We start from the raw sequence: 26,828 nt of genomic DNA, 5'->3' as shown, positions 1-26,828 counted from the left end.
ACTTCCTGGACTGACTCTATGGCTCAACAGGCCTTGGAGGAAGACAGATGAAGCCTGAGGGTGTCAGACAAGGCTCCCTCGTAGGAAATCCCAAGTGATAAATAAAATGAACAGAGAGCTTGAGGAGGGTGGGAGGGCTCTCCTGCCATAGTGGGAGAGGAGGCAGAGCTAAGGATGGTGTGAACCTAGCCCACTCAGAGGCTGCTGCTGGCAGTGAGTCTGTGGCCCTAGCAGAAACTTGGCTGTCCCTCACAGGGGCCAGAGGTCAAGGCCATGTGCCCTTCAGGTTTACAGAATCCCAGGGGATTCCTTTGTGCCTGCACTGGACACAGGGGAAAGAGGCAGCCACTGTCCATGAGTTGATATCCACACCCGCTGCATTCTGGGGACACGTGTGGAGGGTATGTTCCTTCTAATCAGAATGCCTGAGGAAGTGCAGAATACTTAAGCTGCATTTTACAAGCATGCAGAAGGCACATCTGCACCAAGCTGGGCCCCAGGAGCTGTGGAGAAAGGAAGAAAAAGGGAGCCGCCAGCTCTGCACCTCCTGGGGCCAAGTCACAGCTAAGCACCTTATGTGTGCTCTGTCACGTAGTCCTCACAACTGTTTTGTGTACCTGGAAAACAAACCTTGAAGCAGACAGATACACGGCCTGAGGGCTCAAGATGAAGAAGTGGCAGAGAAATGGCTCAGTCCTGAATCTACTGACCTCAATCCTCTTTCCAGGGATCCCAATTGCCAAGGTAGAATCTCTGACCCCAAACAGCAGGCAAAATGGCAGATATCCATCACCCATAGAGTCTGCTACATACCACTGCACAAACCTAAGGTCAAATGGCATGGGGTTGGGCTGGGGTTGTGGCTAAATGGAAAATGCAGACTTAGCATGTGCAAATCTCTGAGTTCAATCCTCAGAACCACATACAAATAAATGAAATACAGATATTATGTTCATCTACAACTAAAAATACATTTTTAAAAAATGCCATGGGGATACCAGGCAGGCAAGGAAAGATGGATTGTTGCTGGGATCCAGAAGGGGTTCCTGGTGGGAGATGGGTTTACAAAGGTAGGTAGAGTGTTGGCAAGTGAAGATGCTCCAAGTGCTCTTCTGGCAGGAAGCACAGCATGAGCTGGACTACGTCTATAAGGCAGTTCAGGTGATATGGTCCAGGTCTTTGACCAGAGAGACACAACTAACCGTGCTTAATTTAGATGTGATGCTAATAATATAGGTGATTGCAAAGACCAAGCACGAAACCCAGCTTAGCATAGGTCTTCATGACCCAGCTCTGCTGTCATCATCACCATCACTATAGTGATGGAAGATGTCTCAGCAGAAAGTAGAAGGAAGGGAATGCGAGAGCCTGCCTTAAGTTTCAATGTGCTCAGCTCCTACAACTGACTCCTCAGTAAACTACCTAGAGAAGGAATCTAAGGGCACACAAAACTTTCCTGGCCCTGGACTGATGCACTATTCCCACACCAAACTCAAATTCCTTACAAACCTGATCATGTTCTAAGGGACTCTGGTTTGAGTGACTAAATACTTTTGTTTAAATCCAGAATGTAAGGCTGAGTCTTAGCTGACAGCCCCTTCTCTGCTTTTGCAAGAATAAGCCACATTTGTCCCTTGCCTTGGCTGCCAGTGGCTGGAGCCAAAAGAACACCTAGGGCCAAGGTGGGGTATGCTCCAGGATGTCCTTGTGCTGCTCAGCTGCTGCCCACTAAGCCCTGGGACCAGGCTTGGGGCTGCCAGCACCTGGGTGGTGCTTCCCTGGCCTCCCCTCCCATCTGATGAATGAGGAGCCAGGTGTGGAGTGTGGTATTGTCAGTGAATGCTTTGGAGGGAGATGGACCTGGACCTGATTTCCAGCCTGGGTCTGTTACTGCCTTACTGTGTGACCTGGAGCAGGCAACCAAATTTCTCTGAGTCCTGGTATCTACTGGGAAAAAGCAGGAATGACAACACATACTGTGTAAGGTTGATGATTATATAAGACAATGGATGAAGGAGGGTCTGGCTTATTCCTGGGCACAGAGCAGAGGCTCCATTACTGTTAGTGATGAAACCATTTCCATACACCAAAGAGAATGAAGCCAACCCAACTCACACCTGATGATACTAGGTGATGCAGCTTATCATCACAACACATACTGAGCAAACATACGGCATAAAAAGACACACACTCCCAATGTTTAATCATTCTAATTTCACATTTTTCTAAAAAAAAAGCTACCTGCTCTGGTTCTGATCCACTTAGGCTGTTTTAAGCTACCCTCTACTGAACTCTACACTTAGTGAGGGAGATAATGATGAAAAGCACAAATATGGAGTCTGTCCACAGGGAAGTTAGGTTTTAATAAAGAAGAGGGAAAAAGATCAGGCATGTTGGTGCATGCCTATAACTCTAGCAACATGGGAAGCTGAGGCAGGAGGATCTCAAGTTGGAGCCAGCCCCAGCAACTTAATGAGACCCTGTCTCAAAGTGAAAAAAAAAAAAAAAGGTTGGAAAGGTAGCTTACTAGTAAAGTGCCCCTAGTTTCAATCTGTAGTACTAAAAAATAAATAAAATAAAATAAAACAAAAATGGCTGAGGATGCAGCTCATAGTTAAAGTACCCCTGAGTTCGATCCCCAGTACTGCAAAACAACAACCAACCAACTAACTCCCAAACCAACCAATGGACAAATAAATAAAACTGGACATCCAGGATGTCCTTGTGCTGCTCAGCTGCTGCCCACATATAAGACAATGTGAACTAGACAAGGGGCTGAGCTGGCTGGGGCCTCTTTCGTAGCTACAGTAGTTTACTTATCATGTCTCTGAGATAAACTAAAACCTAAAGGATAAAATGTCAGTCATGTAAAAAGTGAGAGAAAAGCATTCCCATCAGGGTATGGACATGAGCAAAGACCTTATGGTGGGAAAGAAACCATGTTCAAGGAACTAGCCAGTGTGACTGAAGAGCAGTTTCTAAGGAAAGGACAAGGCTCATGCAGAAACTTGTGAAACTGTGGCAAGAAACTTGGATTTGATTCTAGATAACCTGAAAAACTATTGGCAGATTTTAAATAAAATGTGACAAACCTAGCTTATGTTTTCATAATGGCTTGAAGTGAAACAAGAGTAAAGGTAGAGAGACCATGGAGGGAATTATTGCAGTAGTCAAAATGGGAGATGGGGATGGCCTCGTTGAGGGGAGTGGGAGCAAAGGAGGCATGGACTGTAGGTGTCTTTTGGAGGAGTCCCAGAGGACCTGCTGAGGGGCTGGGTGTACAGAGAGAGAAAGGGAAGAGTGAGGGGCTTGATTTCTGGCCTGAGCAGCCAGGTGAGCATGCTGGGAGGGAGGATGAAGGCTGAGAGAAGAGCTCTGTCTCTGAAGGTTACTGGACATTTGGGTGGATGTGGAACAGCTACCTGGATAGAAGCAGATGTGGAGCCAGAAGGACAGGCTGGGTTGGAGTTTTCTTTTTTGGAACTAGGAATGTGGACGTGGGGGCCCTTGACCACTGAACTATATCCCCAGCCCTTTTAATTTTTCATTTTGAGGCAGGGTCTCACTAAGTTTCGAGGTTGGATTCCGTGATCCTCCCGCCTCAGCCTTCTGAGTTGCTGGGGTTACAGGCATGTGTCACTGTACCTGGCTGGGCTGGAGTTTTCTACTAGATATCACCTAGGGAGATAGCACAGAATGAAAAGAAGAGAAGGCAGCAAGAACGGGGTCCTTGCCATCATGGCTTGAAGAAGAATGTACTGGAGGGGGAGCCCACAAAGGAGGCTGAGAAGTGGAAAGAAAACCAGGAGTGGGTGATATTCCAGAAGGAATGAGCAGAGTGTGGAGTAGGAGCTTTGCCCACACATGGGACATAAATCTTTGTGCAGACATGGCAGTGCCTTCAATGGGCTTGGCTGCCAGAGAGGCTCCATCTAAAACACTTGCAAAGAAGAATGTCAAGTGTGTACGCCTTCAGATGAATGACAGGCTATTATTACTCTCTCTTGAAAAGAAACTCAAAGGCTTCTTTCTTGTAATGTTGTCTGCTTTCTTGTAATGTTCTCTTCTTTCCCAGGGCTGAGAGGGGGACTTTAGTGCTCTGCAGAGAGAGAGAGTGTATCCTCTGTCACCACAGCTGAGCCAGCTCAGCAGGTGACAGATCCTTACTTTGAGTCAGTTTTCTTTCATTGACTGTGTGATACTTGGCACTTTTCAGCACTGGGCCCTACTAAAATCACCTGGAACAGCAAGATGTCAGCTCCTACCTTTTACAACTCCCGTGAAGATTCCATAAGATAGCATATGTGCCCAGTGCATGGTAGGCATTCAGGAAACAGTAGCTAACAGTAGTGATGCACATGATACTGCTATTAGGGTGGCTTCCCTGTCAGGCTCCCAGTAATCCTAAGTCCCTCCCTCTCCTTCACCATCTCCAGCTGAAGTATCACTACCAATGAAACTGTCTCAAGTTTGTTTCCCATGGTTCCTGCCCAACTTTTGGCCTCATTAACTCTTGCCCAGGCAATTAATTTTTTCCCCTATTTTATTGATGCATTATAAGTATTTACAATAGTGGAATTCATTATGCCATATCATACATGACATAACATTTGATAATTTGATCAGTCTTGTTCCCCAGTCCTTTCCCTTTCCCTCCTTGCCTTCCTCTCCCTGATCTGTTTTCTCTACAGAAATCCCTTCTACTATTATTACTATTATTTTTTTTGTTAGTGTGGACTCATTGTTACCACAGGAATTTACAAAGCTCCTGAGTTATCTTTGTTTCCAGTTATTTTCCACATCTGCATACCTGGATCACCAAAGTGTTTTTTTCAAAACATTGCTCTGCTTAAAATCCTCAAAGGAATCCTCACTTACCCTTAGGTGACTGAGGAGATAATCTAAATGCCTTAGCATGGCATGCATAAGAGGCCCTAAAAATTTAGCTGTGCCAGGCTCCTTCTCAATCACTTCCCACCACATCATCCCTCCTAGTCATCCAGCTGCAGAACTGCTGAGGATCCTCCTGCTAGGCCACATTCTTCTGCATCTCTGGTACTACCCTGCCCCCAGAACCCCCAGTTCAGGGAGTTCTCTCATTTCTCCCATGCTCACCCTTGAAGACTCATTCCAATTGTCCCCTTCTTTGGGATACTCTTCCTGCCTCTTGCCCACACAGCTGACCTCAGCATCTTGTGCTGTATGGCATTTTCTCCATGTCACTTTAGAGTTCTTCTCCCATCACCCTCTAGTGACCTCCTCATGTTTCTGTCTTCTCTGCTGGATAGTGAGCTGCTTCCCAGCAGGCCCCTGACTGATGCTTTGGTTAGGAAATTGCTGCCTGCCAAGCACATAGCAGGACTAGTCTCCTACCAGTCATACCCACATGCACCTAGGTTACCCAGGATCAGCTGGGAACAAGAATGGGCAGCACCTGCTGGAAGCTCTCACGCAGATGGCTCTGATCCTCAGGGTGGCAGAACTCCAAAATGTCCTTTCCCAGAAGATCCTAAATGAAAGAGAAAAGCTTTAACAGCCCCAAATTCCATTTTTAATTATTTATAACTATTAGTCAAGAGTGTTCATTTATGTCTTCTTTAACTCATCTCTTCAGCCTGCACCACCACAGATTGAAAAAAAGAAAAGCGGATGCCAATTTTTCCTGGAGCCATAGAGGGTCTGGCTTCCTTGTATTCATTCTAAATTCCTTTGGCACACTCCATACCAATTTCTAATTTTGCTAAGTCACTAGATCAGCAGCTTCAGAATGCAATTTTATTTTTGTTTGCTTTGGAGATGCAAGCTATAATCAACATATTTTAATAAACATTGAAAGAAAGCAAAAGGCTAGCAGACGGACGGATGTGTTGCCTAAGAAAACTGAAACTGTTTAAATGTGGAAACTGTAGTTGCCTTGTGGCTGAAGAAATGAGGTTATCATAAAATAACTGTGGTTGTTAAAAGTCTGTTTACTGTCCACCTTCTCTATGGTCTATGGTTTGCTCAAAGGACCCAGCTTTAACCCAAAACAAAAGTACATTTCACAACGACACAGAGCAGAATAAGATAAACCATCAAAGGCCAACTTCAAATGTGTTCTGGAAAGTGGTCCAGTTGGAAGCATCTTAAATAGCAAAGGATGTAAACTAACTCATTGATCGGAACCCACATGGGCACACACTGCCAGGAGTGAGCTGACACCAACAACGCAGCAAGTTTTATCTTTGTGCTCAGGAACAAACAGATGCTCACAGGAGGTGCTGGAGGATTAATGGATCTGGATAGAAATGTGCTGCCATCAGTGCATTTGCAAACAGATCACGTTTCCTTTTTATTCCATCCAAGAGTCTCCAGGTTTGTATAAACCTAGACATGTAGAATTATGCAAAGGTTCTAATATTTCTGATGGGAACTCCTTCTAGTTCTAAGATACATATGTAGGGCTAAGAAAGTAGCTTAGTAGAAGAACACTTGCCTAGCATGCGTGAAGCCCTGGGTTAATTCCCAGCACCTCCAAAAGATCAATAAAATATCCATGTCATTAATATTCTATCAATATTTCCAAAGTATTTTCCTCAGAACAGCATCTTTTTCTTTTGTTTTTAAATTTTTTTTCTGTTTTGAAAGAAATTAAAATCTACAGAAAAGTTAAAAGGATAGTAAAACACTTACGTATCTTTTATACAGATTTGAGAACTGCCCATATCTTGCCACTCTTGCATTTATTTTTCTTCACATATGTATCTATATGTATATGTGCATATGTATCCATATACACATAGCTTATAATTTCTTCCTGAACCACTTGATGGGAAGTTGTAGAAATCATGCATGACACTTCTCCCCAAAGTATTTTTAAATACATAATACACACACACATATACATATATATATTTTTAGTTGTAGATGGATATAATTCCTTTGTTTTGTTTATTTATGTTTATGTGGTGTTGAGGATTGAACCCAATGCCTCATACATGCGAGGTAAGCGCTCTACCACTTAGTTACAACCCCAGCCCCTCCCGAAAGTATTTTTAGCATGTCTCATAGAAATCACATCCAAAAAAAAAAAAAAAAAAAAAATCACATCCAAAACCACAAGGCGCCATACTATTAACTTAAAACCAATAATTGTTCAATAAGATCACTCAATAATCTGTATGTGTTAATATTTACATTGTCTCCCATGTATCTCTTCTAGCTAGATGTCTTCAGGCCCAGGACACAGTTCAGGCTTTCACATTGTATTTAGCCATTTTATTTCTCTGGTCTTGACCTGGGACAACCACTCTTGCCTTGTGTTTCTCATGCCACTGGCTGAACCACATCCCCTGTCCTTTTTATTATTTTGAGACAGGATCTCACTAAGTTGCTTAGAACTTTGCTAAGTTGCTGAGGCTGGCCTTGAGCTTGAGATCCTCCTGTCTTGGCCCCTGAGTTGCTGGCACTATATCTGTGTGCCATTGTACCAGGTTGCCATTGACTTTTACACAAAGAATCTGGAACAAAGACCTGAAAGTGTGGCCCATGCAAAATAGGCTTCTGAGAGGAATTAGGAAAAATGAGGTAGGCATCTTTACAAGATTCTCTCATGCTAATAAATTTTATAAAGTTATCTTAACTCTAGTTTGTGAAAAACCAGCTTGAGAATCAGAAACTGCACAAGCTAGGGAAAAGTTTACGATGGACTTTTTCTTTTGTGTGGTGTTGGGATTAAATTCAGGGCCTTGTATATGCTAAGCAAGCACACTACTGCTGAGTGAATTTTCTTGTTTGGAAGGATATCACCTAATCTGGGCAAGGCACCTAGATTTATTGGTGTTTCTCTGCAATATCATTATGCTGTATCTCAAACAAATGGGACAAATATGTGTTAAGGAAAGTTAAATCTCTAGCCAACTGCCCAATGAGCTCGAAACTATCTATTTACCTGGGGTTGGTAGCCAATCACACTGATGCATCTTGGATCCACAAATGTGATGATTCCGTCAGAGTTATGGCGAGATAAGAACTCTGTGGGCACTGACATCCCATTCATGTCCATGCACACGGGAGAGCTGGTCACCTGCAATGGGAAAATCCACAGCTTAGGTGCTACTGATGGAGATGGTGATAGAGAATGGGAATCTAACATCACACATTCTTTCATGTGACTGGTGCAATGAATGTAAAGTGTTCAGAGAGGCCAGGTTATGCCTTTAACTAAACAGTAACTAACAATGGGCCTCTTTCTTTACATTTCTGAGTTTATGTTTCCTGATTAGCCAATGGGAATAATGAAACCCATAACCTCATAGGTTGAGACACTGCAGGTTAAGCCTTGGCACAAAGTTGTTGCTAAATAAACATTAATACACCTTCCTTCTCCTGTCTTCCCTTCACTGAAAATGGCAAATGAGCCTAAGTAAATGGTTAAAATATTTGGAAAGTGTATGTTTGTGGACTGAATTTGCCCAAATATTCTTTCTTTACTAATCAATTAGGATTGCCCATGGTCTGTCACATTGTATGAAACTGCTTATTTATTTGTCTGAAAACACTCAGACCTAGGAAACCAGGGACACGAAGGGTTACTTTGCCCATGTCTATCATGTGTCCTCTCAATAGGATAGGAAGACCCTAATTATCACAAAGATATGAACAATCCAGTTGACTGAGTAGTTTACTCTGTGTCAGGCACTGAGCACATCTGACTCTCACAAGATAAAAAGGCATTCCCTGCCCCAGAGGATCTCACAGGGGACGATATCATGTTCAGCTAACCATCACACACTTGGTTAACAAAGCCATCCTGCACTCAGCTAACAGTAGCACAAGGGACAGCAAAGAGATGATGGCTAACGTGGGAACCCAGTGCTAGAGAGAAGGAGGAGGGAATGATTAATTTTGACTATGGAGATGGGGAATCATTTTAGTTGGGTTTTGGAGGATAAATTGATAGGAAGTACCCAGGAAGAAAGAGATTTTTGAAAGAAAAAAGGGAACAAGGAAATCCCAGGCAGAAGAAACAGGCTGTGAATACCAATAGAGGTGGGAAATCACATGATGGGTTCACAGAGAAGGGGAATAGGATGTGGTGAGAGAGGACAAAGGGAAGGAGATGAGGTTGGAATAAGGAGTTTGGACTTCATCACTTGGCTCCGGGAAAAACACTGAAATGGTTAATCAGGGATGTGCTGTAGGCAGATCTAGACTCTGTTAGGGGAATGGGATGATATAACCCTCACCCAACAAGACCTCTGCTGTTTACAGTTCATAGTCCCTTTCTTTCCCCCGAGATTTGGCCTTGTTCTTGTCCCAGAGTGAGACACAAAAGTCAACAAACACTGGGTACAGAGGAGAACAGGTATCCAAGCTCACAATTTCTTGTTCTTTGCACTAAGCTCTCCTTTGAGATGAAAACAGCTCTGATTATTTTCTTACCTGGAGTCTCCCAATTGCCACAAGGCAGTATTTACTGCCTTGTCCCACATCAGCATCTTCTTCAGGTATTGTCATTCCTGAAACGAGAAATGCCAGCATCCTCAACATGCCCAGGGGAAATGGAAAAGGGGGATTTCACCTATGCAATCAAAAGTAAAGATCTGCTGCTGGCCACTCAGGGTTGGGAAACTACCTAATGAACTAATAGTCCCTTGCTCGTTTCCTGCTCATCTCTCTGCCAGATATCTTTTGATAATTTCATGGTCCATTATCATCTCCATCTGTGGATGATGCAGAAAATATTAAGGAAGATGAAATGCAGATTGTTCATCTAAATATATTTGCACAATTTGGCTAAAACATTTACTTAAGGAATTTTAAGATGCTTAAATGGGTCTTCCAGGTCATGTAAATATTTCAACCCTCTGTTGACAAAGAATTAAAGAAAAACCAAAAACAAATAAAAATTACTGAAGGTGAAGTTTCTAAAGGCAAAAGAATACAGCCAGTGTTTCCCTTAAGGTCTAGGAAGAAAAATTAGTGATGTTTATGCTGATTAAGCACAGAAAACCAGTGTTAAGGGGAGAAGCTGGTTAAAACAATCTTCATTATTCACTCTTCAGAAAAGGATCCTCTGTTTGGTCCAGGAAGGGTCTGGTCTCCAAGGCCCCTTGTAATACAAGGTTCTTGAACATCTGCAGCTGATTAGAACCACTGGAGAGAAAAAGCATTCCATTTTCATACCTCCTGGGCAAGTGGTGTTAAATAGAAAAGTTCCTTTAATACTGCCTAACACTTAGCATTAAATATTTCCACACTAGATCAGACCTGAGGCTCATGGTGTAATAGTGACACAAGTACAGTAGCAGTTCACCATGCAACTTTGAAGGGAATGTTAAATATCACTGTGGTTCTGAGAGCCAGAGAAATGTGACTCTCTGCCTCCTTCCACTGCATACCCCCCTCTTCTTTCCATCCCCCAGAGCAGGCCACTGATCTCTTTAGTTTCTGGTTTATTCTGGCTGTATTTCTTTTGTACAAATGAGCACAGTGATGTCTACTTTCTCATATCTCCTTCCTTCTTCTATGAAGAAGCGTGTACAATACATATTCTTTTGGGCTTTGATTTTTGAATTTAACAGTATGTCCTGGAATTCCTCCACACTTATTCATAGAGCTGGCTCTTCCTCAATTCTTTTTCAGAACTTCCCAGTGGTTGGTTGTGTGTTGATATGCCATGTTTATTCAATCACATTCTTCTATGTATGAAGATTCAGGTGTTCCCAATATTTTGTGATTAGAAACAATGCCACAATGGATAACCTTGTGCATACATTTTTTTTTTTTTGATCACTGGAGTTGTGTCTTCAGGGTGGATCCCTAGAAGTGGGATTACTGGGTCAAAAATGAATACAGATGTAGTTTTGTTTTGCCAAATTTCCCTCTAGAAGGGTAGCATTAATTTGCATTCCCACCAGCAAGGCACGACAGGGCTGTTTCTCTGTAATTCTGACCAACAGAATGAGCTGTCACATTATTTAATTTTTGTCTCTGTGACAGATGAGAAATAATGACACCTTAATGTTGTCTTAATTTGCATTTCTCGAATTATAGGTGCATTTGAACATTATTTTTTGTTTGAGGACCACTTTTATATCTTGCTTTATATTGAACTATGTGCTTGTGTTTCCCATTTTTCTATTGGGATTTTGGTCATCGATCAATTTCTTAAAGTGTTTTTATCAGAACATTACAGTTACATAATAGTGGGGCTCATTTTGACATAATCATACATGAATGGCATATAATTTTCTGCACCCAGTGCTGCTTCTTTTCTTCCCCTCTAACCTCCCCCTATTCCCTTTTTTTCTACTTTACTGATATTCCTTTTATTTGTATTTAAAATGGATGTTTTACAGGTATTTATAAAGGCAGAATTCATTTGTATATTCATATATGTACATAGCATAATTTGGTCTATCAATTTTTGAGAGTTCTATCTATATTAGGGTTATTAGGCCTTTATGGTGTTGTGAATATGTTCGTTTAGGTACGTCTCTGTCTTTTGACTTTTAGGATGAGCTAAGCTTTTAAGATTTTTATGTAGTCAGATTTACTAAGCTTTTTTTTTTTTTTTTTAATGTCTGGAGTCTGAGCCACAGTTAGCCATTTCCCACTCAGAGATTACAGAGAAACTCACCTTTGTTTTTCCCCTGACACTTTCACGGTTTCATTTTTTGCACTTAGATCCTTAATTCAGTTGGAGTTATTCTTGTATAGGATGTGAGATATGAATCTCATTTTAATTTTTTCTAATTGGGCTCTTCAGTTGATCTGCTGATATTTGTTTAAAATGTAGTGATCTGAAGTGCCACCTTTACCACCTAATGAATTTCCTTTTGTTTGTTCATTTTGGACCTTCCCTGCTGTTCTGTTGATCATTTAGCTCCCCCAGCCCAGTGCCACACCATGTTAATTAAAGCCTTTCCTCTATGATTTAATGTCTGATGGCATTTCCTTAGTAATTCTTTTTGAGTGTTTTATTGGCTTTTTTTTGGGGGGGGGGGGTTGTGCCAGGGATTAAACTCAGGGGCACTCAAACACTGAGCCACATCCAAAGCACATTTTTGTGTTTTATTTATAGATAGGGTCTCACTGAGTTGCTTAGCACCTCGCTGCTGCTGAAGCTGGCTTTGAACACACCATCCTCCTGCTTCAGCCTCTGGAGCTACTGGGATTACAGGTGTGTGCCACCAAGCCTGGCTTGGCTATTCTTGAAGCCAAGAATACTATTATCAGTGTCAACTTATCTAACTCCATAAAACAGCTTGATGGTATTTTTATTAGGTTTGTATTAAAATTGTAAATTAACTTCAGGAGAATTGACATCTTTATAATGTTGTTGACCTAATGGGGCACAGAGAATGTTTTTCTCATTTGTTAAAACCTACTTTTGTGTCTTTCAGGAGCATTTAAAATTTTTTTCTCATATAAACTTATACTTTTACATTTATTAAAATTCTTCCTAAGTATCTGAATCTTCATTGTTGGTATTATAAATGGGGTTTTCTCCAGTATTATATCATCTATTTATTCACACATATGCAGATTATTGATTTCTTTATATTAACACATTGTGCCACACCACTTAATTATTTTATTGCTTCAGTTAGCTTTATCATTGATTTACTGGGCTTTTGCAGCTATATTCTCTGATAATCTGAAAAGAAAGGACAGTTTTCTTTCTTTTTTACATATTCATTTGCCTCTAAGCTTCCTTATTTAATTGTGTGACTAACACTGCTGTTACAGTGTGGTGCAATTGTAGAGGTAGCAAGTATTTCTGCCTTGCTTCTGGTCTTAGCAGAAATGACTTCAGTGTTTCTCTATTAAATAAATACTGTCTATGGACTCAGATAACTCTTACTCAGTTAAGAAATTATCTCTCAATTATTGATTAACATTTTTACAAATCTCTTTAATGCCTCTCTTAACAGTAGACAAAAGGATTTTAAAATCTGCCCTCAATGTGTTAGAAAAGGCTGCTTTATTTGAAGTACGTGAAGAAAATAACAGCCTCACAGATCAGTAGTTGGAAAAGGGAGACACTTTTTCAGAATATTGTGGATATTCTTCTTTGATGTTTTCCTAAATCTTGGCAGATCTTAATTGCAAAAGGGGACAAAGCAACATAAATTCCAAAACTATATTAATTAATTTTTCATACAGTTTTATAAAATAGACTGGCTTAACTCATGGATCTTCCCCCACATGATTGTATACACCATGTACTGGTCATTTAGAAAATATTGATTTATTACATTATACAACATAAAAAAAATCCCACTTGTTCATATCACCATCGATCTCCTCAGAAACATCTCTAGATGTTGATCAAGATAAGACTGGTGAACATGTTTTTAAAATTTGAATTTTCGTTATAAAAACTTGCATTCTACCATACTGTCAATTGTTTCCTCTGAACTGATAGGCTCATTTTATTTGTTCTTTTTTTTTTTAGGAGATAAATGCCAAATACACAAGTTTGATTGCTGATATTCTGTCATTGTTTCAAGTAAAAATTGTTGTTTCATGGAAAAGGCAGCTGGCTCAGTTCATAGCCAAACAACTGCATATGTGCTGCTTCACACCTTGGTCATGATCTGGCATGCAGAAAAGTTGCTTATGCATACTTTCCATTACAGAATTTAATATAATTCATAATTCTTACTGTTTCATCAAGGGCATTCTAAAGTGAAACCAGTTCTCATTGCTCACTTAATCTCTATTTTCCACATTTGATTACTTTTCTTTATTCTTTTTTCTTCCCTCTTTCCCCATAATTCTCCTTCCTTCTGTACTAGTTTTCTAGTTGTAACAAAGTACCACAGATAGTTGGCTTAAACAACATAAATGTATTGTCTCACAGTTCTGGATGCCAGAAGTCTGAGGCCAAAGTATCAACATGGTTTGTTCCTTCTGTGGGCACTGAGGGAGCATCTGCTCCATACCCCTCACCAGACAGTGATTTCCTGGTAATTTTTGGTGTTCTTTGGCTTGTCACTGCATCTCACTGTCTCTGCCTTCACCTTCAAAAGGTGTTCTCCCTTTGTGTCAAGTCTGTGTCCAAATTTCCTTTCATAAGAACATCGGTCATGTGAGCATTTTCCAATATGACCAATTATAGATGCAAATATCCTATTTCCAAATAACGTCACACTTTGAAGTCCCAGGGGTTGGGAATTTTTGGAGGGACACAATTCAATTCCTAAGAGCTTCTGTGAATATTTTTTGTTTAGTGCTTTTCCTCTACCATGTCAGGTGTGATTCAAAAAGGACATGAACTCACAGCATCCTTCTGGAACCCATGACAGACAATGCCATGGATCATGAATATTTTCCAAATAGTTACAGAAGCAAATCCAAATCAGTTAATCAAAATGAATCATAAACTAAAGTCCATTTGCCATTTTAAAAACTTAAGTGTTTTAATATAAGGTTATACAAATTCTTATGATTAGATAACAATTTTAAATAGTGATATTGGTAAATCTGGGGACCTTTTGGGGAGGCATTTCAGGGACTGGGAGATGCAAAGAGGAATTTTAACACCAAATATCCCTAGGATTCTGCTATTTTCTAAGCTCTGTGCTTGGGAGTTTAAATAATATGGTCCTACCCTCTTGGTAAGCAGGGGGAGACAACAGAGATGCAAACTATAGTCTGGGAAAGATGGCACATGCTTGTAATCCCAGCTACTGGGGAGGCTGAGGCCATCCTGGGCAACTTAGGGAAACACTATTTTAAAATAAAAAGCACTGGGGATGTAGTTCAGATGTAGAGCACTCTTGGGTCCAATCCCTGGTACCACAAAACAAAATAAACAAAACCAAAAGCAAACAAAAACAAAAAACCCCAAAACGAAAGTACAGAGTGACAAAGTCCACATAGACCAACTGTCTGGGAAGTCTCTGATAGGATCCTGGTCAAGGTTTTATGCAACAGGATTTATCAGAATTGGGTCTTGTTGAGATCAGCAGAGATAAGGAAGAGCTCCCATGGCTCTGTACAACATTAAGGGGAAAGAGAGTATTGGGCACTGATAGGTCCGACGCAGTCAAACACGGCATTGCATTGATGTTTACAGCTGAAGGCGCTGAGCACCTCTGTAATCAGGGCAGAGGTTCCACCTCTCCTGCAAGATACAAGCCTGCAAAAGCACCAATGCACCTGTCAATCATCGTTTATCAGTCTCAGCTGAGCAGAGCGTGGACTTCCTGCATCCCCAACAGATGCCCCACAGGCCTTTCACTAAAGCCTGGGCACTGCTCTCTCAGAACAGGTTGCCCATCCTGATATAATTCAGCCTATTTTGCTTCCTTTTATCCATCATCCCTTCAAGTTGTGCTGGTTGTCCATTTTCTAAGCTATGAAGAATGAGAAATAGCAAATGCAAAGAAATAGGAAGTGTCAGCCACCAGCAGGGGGTAGAGCAGAGGATTCTTCCAGAGTATAAAAAATAGCTGAAAAAGAAAAAAACACAACAGCCCCTTTGGCTGAAAAGCTCCATATACTCAGAGAAGCCTTGAGGTCATCTTTGAATTGAGAGCTCTGCGTTTGTAATGAGCACTCTGAAAGAGAAAAGCATGTACTGAGTCTTTTATTTAAGCTGACAAAACATTCTCTGTGATTCAAAACAGCACAAATAAAAGATAAATGTCAGGTTGGAAGAAAATATTTGTAACACATATAGTAATCGAAATGCTAATATTCATAATGTTATAAAGACTTTATAGAAGGAAATAAGAAGGCGAGTAAGAAAATGAGCAGATAATAAATAAGCAATTCACAGGAAATACAATGAATGCACCCAGAAGAAATGCTTGATTTCACCAGTAAAGAAAATTTAATTTAAATATGTCAACTTCTCCCCTCATTTCCACTCAGACTAATACAATTTACAAAATGAGGAAAATGAGTTCATAGGAGAGTGGAATAAGAGACATTCTTATCTTCCTTTGGGGGGGGTGTAATTTAATGGTAGCTACTACACCTTAAATTTGTCATCCTTATACCACTTTTGAGATTATCTTTCATAAATACCAACATTCATGGATAAAGACTCATGTGGCAACTACATCAGCTGCAATATCTTTGGTAAGAGTCCCAAACTAAAGATAGCTTTCATGTTGCCCAGCTGGAGAATGAATGATTGGTGGAATAAAATGTAATTGTTTAAAAGAATGAAGTAGAACTATTGATACTGGTTTGGAAATGATATCCTGAAAAACTAAAAAGAAATAAGACTGTGTAGTAACAGACTACATGAGTTCCATTAAAAAAATAGAAGAAGCTCTACAAAGAGAAGCCTTAGGGGGCTGTCAACTGGTTCTTGGGGGCAGGACAAGGGTAGGAAGTGAGGCTGTAGTTTTGGTTTTATAATCTTCAAAAAACTTTTAAAGTGGGTCAACAGGTTAGTTTTTATTTTGCAAGGTTTTCTACAGCTTCCAGATTTTATTAATGAGCAGGAGCTGTTCTTCTAATAGTTAAAAAAAAAAAAGACTGAAAATAAAAGAAGGCCAGCATATGATACTTTGGTCCACAAAAAGGCAGACTTCGTATACTTAGGGAATTTTCCTACCTTACCCCTCATTCTCCAACAATATCAGAAACACAGGCATGACATGCTGAAATTCAGACTTCAGAGCCTTGCACCTGATTAGCAGGTGGAGGGGTACCATGCCTGAGGATAGCAGAGGGTTCACCCAAACATCTACCAGAGATGTAGAGTTTTCCAAACACACTGCCACTAAGTCATGAAATCAAAAGGCATCTTCTTTGGCCCAGCAGGGAGGTTGCAAATGAGGATTTTCTGTCTAAACTTGGACTTGGAAGGTAGAGCTCCATTTCCAATAAATAGAAAACTGTAAACAGAGCACTGGCTACAGGGTTGTAACAATAGACACACTGAGGTTTAGTGGCGCATCAGAGGGATGGAATGAGGTCGCAGTGACGGCCCTGCCCTAGGCCTCTGTCTTCTCATCAGTAAAAAGAGGAGTGGGCCCTGAGGCCTCCTTGGCCCCTGCTCAGCACTCTGAATCTGGGTTATCTTCATAAACAGGAGCCCTGCGATTTCAGTGGGAACATAGTGGGCCATTTCCTAAGGGAAGCAAAAAAGCAAGCATCCTTTCATCCTTCCTTGACTTACTGCCTTGAACAGTCTTTCCTCATTGCAAACAACTCCCAGTGTTCACTCCCCTCTCTCTCCTTTCCTGCCCACCTCTCCATGACTACAGTCCATCCTATGGCCACTTTCATCTTGCCAAAGTACAACCTTGATAATATTTGAACTCATTTTGAAAAATCTGAAAGGCTCCCCTTTGGTTGGCAATTTCACCACCATTCATTCCATTTGTGAAAAAGATTCTAGTGACTACTCCCTTACAAGCACATCTCAGGATCTGTTTTAGTTTAGCGATCAGCTCATCCAAGTAAGAATCTTAATGGTTAGGGGGGATGCATGACAGAAAGGCAAATATATATGCTAGAAGAATAAAACGACTTTCTGCTCTAGGTTGCTAAAAGCATCTTCCTGTCTCCCCACAGCATACTGGCTACCACGAGGGCCATGTGGAAAGTGACCTGCAGCTTAAGCACTTGGAGCAAACAGGTGTTTGTGTCTATTGGAGAGACTTGGTAGAGGCCCGCACCACAGCTCTGTGGGTTGCTTCTCTATACAGGAAGAAGGCACAAATTTTTATGTTAGAAATGATGGTGACAAGATTCTCTCTGGGTGTCAGAGACTTAGGCTGTCACTATGGAGGACTCACAATGAACACACTCAGTGGCAAAACTGCCTCTAGAAAAGGATCCTTTAAAGGGAAATGGTCCCTGTGCCGGCACCAACTATGACAGAAGATACATCTATGAGGACAGTGTGGCTCCAACTCTGGGGTCACTAGAGTTGTCCCGACTCAGGAGTCCTGACTCTACCAGATACCAATGGTAAAAACCTTCGGACCCTCAAAAGTTTCAGGAAATGATAAAGGCAGCAGTTATTAATCTGTGAAATGGGTATAACTGCAGCCCCCATTCCACAGTGCTACTGTGGGCATTCTATAAGGAAACGCACAAGAAGCGTTCAGCACAGTGCCTGACATCTGAGGGTCAATCATCCTGGTCTTGTTAGCCCAGTGAAGTGACCTTGTTGTACTTGGCATTGGACAGGAATTATGGCATGGCCAAGCTGGCTCCCTGGGCGGCTCAGTTCTGCCTGGTCTGGGCCATGATCAAGGGCCCGGGATGCTGTGGAGCTGAGAATCAGAACTTTGTGGGGCTTTAGGTTCTCCCTCTGTAAGACCAGAGGGGCTGAGATGATACTGATGTTCTCCTGAGCTCTGACATTCTGTGGGTCCAGACACCAGGTATGCATCTTATACTCTGCTATAGACCAGGGATTAAGCAGTGGATGAGGGCTGCTTCCTACTCTCAAGGAGTTTACCAGCTCATGTGGGAAATGGAGACCCAGAGCATTATGATGCCATGTGATTAATATTATAACAGAACACTGCTTCCAGGTGGGGCACACAGCCAAGGCTGGATGCCAGGGTCGAGAGGAACACCGTCCAGAGGGAGCGCTTCCTAGAAGGAGCTGCAACACTTATCAAAGTGGTTTTTTAATATGAACAGGATAATTCCAGCTATCTTAGCAGGTTTTGATGATTCCCTAATTGGCTGCACAAGCTCATTTTGCCCTACATTACTTTATCTTCTTCTTGGATAGACTCTTCCCTCATGTCAGGACAAAATAAATCCTAACTAATATAAACAACACAAATGAAATGTAACTGGAAACTGCTGTCTGGGATGAAACACAGTCCTGACCATAAATGCTTCTTCATTTCTTACCAGGGATTGCATTAACCCTGTGCAAACATTTGGAAAGTTGGACTGCCCTTCAGTAACACTGGGCAGAGGCTGCCTGGACTTACACCTTCATATGTGAATTAAGTCATTTTTGCATTTCACAAAACACAGGGGGAAGAAAACAACCATTTCCTGGCTGCAAGCAATTCAGGGCACTTGTTCACAGCTTACTTCCAAGGGGTTCCCTGAGGAACATTAGTAAGTTTCAGGGTGAAAAAAAGCTATTTTGGTAAAACACATTTGGGAAACATAGTTTTAACAAAGAAAAGTTTTCATCACTGTAGGATTCTCAGAGAATATAAGAAAAAACTTTGGAAGACAATTGCTAGCAGGGGGATACAGAGGGCAGTTCCCCAACTATATTGGCCATGAAATCCTTTTGATCTTGTAAGGTATTTTGAAAAATGCTGTCCTGCAGGTATTTTGCAGATCAAGATCCTGACTGGTGACCCTACAAAATGGATCCCCCCTGTTATCTCAGGCCAAGATCATGGCTTTGATGTCTGGAGAGGTCCTGAGCAGGAGACCTGGTGTTTACCCCACAGAAAGGCTCAGGGCTGGAGAGCAGGGTTCTAGGCTGTGACTTGGTGGCCTCAATACAGAGAAGTAGCTTTTAGAGATTTTCAAGTGGTGGAAAAACAACACAGTATTCAATGAGCAAGCTGCAAGAAGTGCAGGGCTGTTACAGATGAGTTCGTGGCAGGGCTGAATTGTTGGGCACAGTGACAGCACTGGCCTGACCATAGCAGATTCTAGCTAAACACCAACATGACCTCAGGCCTCTGGCATGCTGTAGCCAATGCTTACTGAAAGTCTAGCAGCAAAGACAAGAAAAGTAAAGCGTCACCAGTGAGAAAAGCACACTAGGTGCTAGTAACAAGCCCTTCCAGATCTGGAGGATCCTAGGGAGGTCACCAGCTCTGGGTAAGGCTCTTTTCCTTGAGCTCTCCTGTGCATACACACACACCAGTTAATTGGACATTCTCCATAACTGTTACAAAAAGGACCAAGCAGATCCAATGATGGTGACTGGAGAGGAATGCTTCTGTTTTATAGATGACTCCAGGTCAAAGTTGAATGTCTGCGAAACTGCAATGTGCTGGGTGGTGACAATGGGGTGTAGGTGATTCACACCTTTAGAATTTCAGTGTCCTTGGGATTCTGAACACATCCCCTGAAATGTAAACTGCAACCTGTTATGGATGATTTTTTAAAAAAATCAGTGCATGATAGTTTTACATAAAAATGGGATTCATTGTGATATGTGTGTGAAAATTTCTCACAAACTCAACAACTGAAGGAATTGACAAGGGAACTATTGTCTTTGATACTCTCCTTTTCCTTTAATCACACCCAAGTATTTAAAACAAGAATTCTATAGTATGAACTTCTGTGAGGCTGAGAGGCTACTGTGTAGCAGAAATGTCTCTGGAATATATCAGAATCTACTGTGACATTTACTTTTAACATGGAGTCAGTAGGCAGGAAGAAGAACCACAAATGCAGTTAGCCATTCAGACCTAAGAAAACATGAGCTGTTAAAGAATCTGTTTAGCCCCTGTTAGCAACATGAAATCTACCTCTGATGCTTACCTTTATAAATTTTTCAAGGTCAGTTTTAGATATTCACAGTGAGTCTGGTTGGCTTCCATAACTCTTCATACTTCCTTACCAGGACTTTTGCTTGAACTTCCCAACCAAGTCATTGTTTATAATTAAGGAGCCTGAGCTCATGAGCAAGATGTGGCAGCCCTGTAAATTTACACTTAATTCAGTCATTAAGTGAGTTGTAGACTGCTCCAATGCTCCAATTCCATGACCTTAGAGCAGGGTGAAAATGCTATGACTTCATTTCAGCCCCCTCATCTAGGTCAGATGACGGTCTCTACCCATCCTAAAAGATTCCTGGGAAAGTGCATTCTAAAACCTCTGGATTCTATAAAACATCCTTCCATGTTGACTATTTCTTTTGTCTAGGCAAGAATTCCTCTCTCCTTCGATACCTTTCTTCTTTCTGTCCATCCATTCAGTCTTCCTGAATATAAACCATGTGACAGTTCTGAGCTATTCTCTAGGACGGCAAGATGAACACATTGTGCCCCTGGGTCTTGAGGGATCTCAACAATAAGCATGGAACTGTGTTACATGTGCTAGGAATGTAGTTCTCAGTCAAGAAGCAGAGTATTAATGGTCACAGAACAGGGTAGTGCCTACTAAGTATCTTGTAAGCATGCCATAGTCACTGTGTATGAAGGTAGTCTTGTTTTCTATTTTCACAGAAATGTAACCAATTAAAGATAAAAACAAAACCGAATACAAAACAAACAAACAAAAAGACACAACTTCTAAATTCAGTGTAAATCACTCAATCCAATTGTCTGGAATGTCCCTTTAGAAAATTCAGATTGATTTCTCAAAAATACGATTTTATCTGATTTTTAAAGTTATGTAAACATTTGGAAAAAGCAGAAATGAATGAAAAAGCAAAAAGAAAAAAAATCTACAGAAATAACAGTGATTAATATACTATGTGTAAGTCTTCAATGCATAGATTAATTCACCTATATTTTAAAAATAAAATTGGGGCTTTAAAAACTACTTTTAAATATTTTTAAATACTTTGCTTTGCTTTTAAACATCTTTTAGAAGCATGCCTCCTAATAGTTGCCAAGTATTCTATCACACAGATGTTCCATGTCATTTTTGACCAACTCTCCCTCTTGGAATTAGAGGTTTTAACAATTATAGACAATGCTTAAACATAATACATTCACAGATCTGACTAATGCCTTAGAATACATTCCTAGAAGTGTAATCCTTCCATCTTAAGGAATGTATATTTTAAGGCATTTAATTTCTGCTGCCATATTACTCTGCTGAAGATTTGTACTAAGAGTCCTACTAGGTGTACATATAAGTGCCCATTTTACTGAAACTTACAAACATTTTATCTTTTCTAATTTTTGTCATTTGATGGGAAAGAGGGGAGAGTATCAAATTGTTTTAACTTGCAGTTCTTATTAAGAGCAAGGTTAAAAATCTTCCCCTATGCTTAGTGTGTGTGTATACATTATGAACATCATGTTTGTACCCTTTGCTCATTTGTCTCTATTGAGTTATAATCTGCCTTCCACTAACTTTTCCCTTTTGGTCTAAATTGTGCCTTCTGGAACTATCCTAAGTGAGATCAATTCCTCTTTCATATGACACCCCCTCAAATACTTGAAGACAGAAATCATGTCTCATTTTCTCCAACCTAAACACCTACCTCTAGCTGGCTCCTTCAACCGTTTCTCATGTGGCAGTGTTTCAAGGGCCACTGTGGAAAATTTAAGGCATATAAGCCCTACTCCCATGTGACTGCCATCACTAACAGTCACAGTCATGTGCAACTTCAGGGAGACTTATCCTGAACCAGCTTTGCAGACTCTGGAATGCGACCATCCATCTGTGGTCCTGGCCTCAGCTTCCTTTCTCCCCCTCATCCACAAGGACTCTGACAGTGAATTTACAATGATCAGGGCCTTTCTCATGTGAGGTCACAGTCCTTGAGCTCAAATAAAGCAGTTAAGAAAGAGAGCATCTGGAGGTCAGAAAGAGGAAGAGGAAGTTGCTTGGTATAATGAGAATAATGAACCAATACAAATGAAGAAATCTTCAGTAAGAATGAGATGGTCACCTTGTCCTAAGAAGCAGAATTTGGCAGAACTGACCAGCACTATTATAAGCTTTCTCCCGGTGGCCTCTTCTGACCACAGACTCTAGCCATACTTTTCTGGAGTCTCCTGTAGTTACATGTGTCCCACCATGCCTGACTAAGCACTCCTTGGAGCACTGTGCCCTGTAGCCCTTAGAGTCTTGTCTAACAACGGCCATGCCAGGGTCCATCACATGTGCTGAGAGGACCAAACTGCTGGGAATCTACCTCCAAGGGCCCACGTCCATTTGTTCCTATTTTCCTTTCACCAAGCAACCTCCTAATACAAATCTAGTGTCTCAAGTACTTCAAAACCTGACAGGTCCCCTGAACATCACACAGGAGCATCCATGCCACTTACACAGAGACTCTCATGCCATTATTGATTGTAGCTGGTTAATGCCTCAGCTTCTGAGAATTCCTTCATACTCCCTGGGTCTGATCAGTTCTATAGCAGTTTCCAGGCCATGTGTGGATCCACAAAGCTAAGGTCTCGGCTTTTAAGAGCTCCCTGTTCTTGAGACTAGCTGAGGTCTTCGGAAAACAACAGCCTGAATAATCTTGTGTATTATAATAATAATAATATTATAGTTGCTATGGTCTAAAAATGTCTTCAAAAAGTTCATGCGTTGGAAACACAACCCCCAGATTCCTACATTGATGATTCCTATATTTGTAGGTGGGGCCTTTAGGACATAATTAGAAAATTATTTCATAAGGTTGGGACCCCCATAATGGGAGCAGTGGCTTCAAAAGAAGAGAAACTCAAGCGCACAAGGTCTCACCATGTGATGTTATCTTTCAGGTTATGATGCACCAAGAATGCCCTCACCAGTTGTGGCCCCTTGAACTTGGGCTTTCCAGTCTCTGAAACTGTGAGGAATAAATTTCATTTCTTTATAAATTATCTAGTTTGTGGTATTTGTTATAGCAATATAAAACAGACTAAAACAATGTTGGTATGGCAGGGGAAGGTCCCCACCCAATTCCTGCCACTATCTCTTTCCTAACCAACTTAAGGGGAAGGGAAAGGAGGATATATTTGTAAATGTCCTGGCCCCGGGACACAAACCCACTAAAAGAGTGAGGTTTAATCATTAGATTATAGAACAATTAGAACACACCAACAGAGCTCTTATATAACAGTGAATTACAGATGAGGAGCTGCAAGGCATAGACTCTATTTAAAAAGGAGCTCTTAAGTACATATATAATGGCATAAATTGACGTGAACATACTTTATATACAGAGATACGAAAAAATGTGCTCTATATGTGTAATAAGTATTGTAATGAATTCTACAGTTGTCATGTATTTAAAAAATAATAAAATCAATGATAAAAAAAGATTAAATGGAAAAAAAAAGGAGCTCTTCAGGAAATCCAAAGGCAGTAGGGGAGAAAAACAACGTTGTGAGAAAAATTTATAGCTTCTAGCATTGACACTTACAACATTATAAACAGCCCAACTTTTAGCAAAATTAATATAAAACCTTACACAAAAGGCCCATTTACCTTAGTTCTTATTACCTGATATATTTTGGCTTGTAACAAAGAATCAGAAGTCACATTAAAAGGCAAGGAACAACAGTCTGAAGGGACAAAGAAAGAGTAAAAGCAGACTTGGATGTGACAGTTTTTGAAAACCAGATGGGGAATTTAAAATAACCACGATTAGTAAATTAAGAACTCTAGTGGGGAAAGTAGACAATATGTTAAGAAAAAATGGATAATGTAAGCAGAGATGGAGATTATAAGAAATAATGATGATTTTCTACAGAGAAAATGAAGAATAACTTTGATAGACCCATCAGTATCCCAAACATGGCCGGGGGGTAGGGCGAGGGGGGATAAAATCAGTTAACCTGAAAATATATCATTTTGAGGCTACCCAAACTAAAATACCAATAGGAAGAAAGAAAGAAAGAAAGAAAGAAAGAAATGAATGAATAAATATCTGAAACCTGTGGTACAATTTCAAGTTTATAACATGCACAATTCGAAAACTTAAATTAAAAAGAGAAAAGGCAGAATAAATATTTAAAGAAATAGTGTCCAAGAATTTTCCCCAATTAATGAGAGACACCAAAGCACATATCCAGGAAGCTTGGAGAACACCAAGCAGCATAAAAAGAATTCTATACTCAGGTATACCATAGTGAAACTGCTGAAAACCAAATATAGGGAGAAAATCTTTTAAGAGCCAGGAAAAAACAAAACAAAACAAAAAAACAACAACTCACACTACTAATCAGAGAACAACAAGAATAAGAATTATGCTGACTTCTCATAAACAACCATGTAAACAAGAAGAGAATGGAGTGAAATATTTAAAATATTGAAAGAAAGTCACTGCCAATATAGAATTCTATATCCAGTAAAATTTTCCATCAAATTCTAAGAAGAAAGCAAGCTTTCTACAAAGAACAAAACCAGAGATTTTATAACAGTAAACCTGCTCTGCAAGAAATATTAAAATAAGTTGTTCAGCCAGGCATTGTGGTGCATGTCTGTAATTCCAGTGACTCAGGAGGCTGAGGCTAGAAGACTGCAAGTTCAAAGCCAGTCTCAGATTTTTTTAGTGAGGCCCTCAGCAACTTAGCAAAATCCTGTTTCAAAAACAAAAACAAAGGGGTAGGGATGTGGCTCAGTGGTCAAGTGCCCCTGGGTTAAACTAAAAAGCTTTTTAATAGAACAGGGAAACAATCAAGAATATGGAGAGCCTACAGAATGGGAGAAAATCTTTGCCACCTGCACATTAGAGCATTAATCTCCTATAAAGAATTCAAAAAACTTAACACACACACATGCACACACACAACCCCCCCCCCCCCGCCAAAAAAAAAAAAAAAACCCAAACAAAACAACAACAAAAAACCAGATAACCTAATCAATAAATGGGCAAAGGAAGTGAACAGGCATTTCACAGAATAAGAAATACAATTGGTCAACAAATATATGAAAACATGTTCAACATCTCTAGCAGTTAGAGAAATACAAATTTCACTTCACTCCAGTCAGAATGGCAATTATCAAGACCATAAGTAACAATTAATATTGGTGAGAATGTGGGGAAAAAGGTACACTCACACATTGCTATTGGGACTGCAAATTGGTGAAACTAGTATGGAGATCCTTCAGAAAACTTGGAATGGAATTACCACTTGACCCATTATCCCATTCCTTGGTATGCAAAGTACTTAACATCAGCATACCATAATGATACAGCCATATCAATGTTCATAGCAGCTCAATTCCCCATAGCTAAACTATGGAACCAAACTAAGTACCTTTCAACAGATGAATGGATAAAAAAAATGTGGTATGTATACACAATGAAATATTACTCAGCCATAAAGAGAAATGAAATTATGGTATTTTCCAGTAAATAGATGAAACTGGAGACTATCATGCAAAGTGAAATAAGCCAATCCCCCCAAAACTAAAGGCTGAATGTTCTCTGATATGCAGATGCTAACTCGCCATAAGAAGGGGATAGAGAAGAATAGAAGTTCATAGGATTAGACAAAAGAGAATAAAGGGAAGGGAGGGGAAATGTTCATATATGAATATATGACCAATGTAATTGTACATCATGTATAAGCAGAATTATGGGAAATTGTACCCCATATATGTATTATATGTTAAAATACATTATACTGTCATGTATAAGAAAAAGAACAAATAAATTTTAAAACTCCCAGCATAAATAAATAAATAGATAGATAAATAGATAAGTAAATAATTTCATCAGGAAGAAGGAAATGATGTAGGTTAGAGGCTCAGGTCTATATTAAGAAGGGAAGAAGAACATTGGTGAGGAATAAATGAAAGTAAAATAAAACTTTTCATTTTTATTATTCTTAACTAATTTAATAGGTCTCTGTTCAAAGGAGCAATGGTACAAATGTCCTGTGTGATGATAAAGACAAGTGCAGGGGATGAAAGCAACATCATCAGGGATGAGAAGGGGCAGGGTGCTCTGTTAGTAGGTGTCTGTGTTACCATGAAACATAACATTATTTGAATGTGGATTCATATTAATTATAAATGTGTACTTCAAACTTGGGACAAATAATGAAAACATTTTGAAAGCAATATAACATGTTAAGAGGAAAGAAAATGAAATACAAAATGCTCCAAGAAAAGGCAGGAAAAGCGGGGGGTGGGGGGAGAAACAAAGAACAAATGTAATGAACAGGAAACATGGCAACTATTAATGAAACTATATAAATAATCATGTTAAATGTGATGGTATAAATACACCAGTCAAAAGGCAGATT

The 26,828-nt window shown here is 40.3% G+C and overlaps 1 protein-coding gene across 1 annotated transcript in view; it reads right to left on the bottom strand.

Moving 5' to 3' along the window:
* Arnt2 (aryl hydrocarbon receptor nuclear translocator 2) overlaps positions 1 to 26,828 on the bottom strand; it is a 119,313-nt gene that overhangs the window by 31,408 nt on the left and 61,077 nt on the right. Inside the window, exons 8-10 of the mRNA XM_027920595.2 lie at positions 9,424 to 9,500; positions 7,931 to 8,065; positions 5,435 to 5,509 (exon numbers count right to left, since the gene is read on the bottom strand). Coding sequence (XP_027776396.2) covers positions 5,435 to 5,509; positions 7,931 to 8,065; positions 9,424 to 9,500 — 287 coding nt within the window. The remainder of the gene's footprint in view (positions 1 to 5,434; positions 5,510 to 7,930; positions 8,066 to 9,423; positions 9,501 to 26,828) is intronic.

The sequence above is a fragment of the Marmota flaviventris genome, chromosome 2, assembly GCF_047511675.1.
Source record: "Marmota flaviventris isolate mMarFla1 chromosome 2, mMarFla1.hap1, whole genome shotgun sequence".
In the NCBI taxonomy this organism is placed as follows: domain Eukaryota; kingdom Metazoa; phylum Chordata; class Mammalia; order Rodentia; family Sciuridae; genus Marmota; species Marmota flaviventris.
This window is presented reverse-complemented; position numbering and strand designations above follow the sequence as displayed.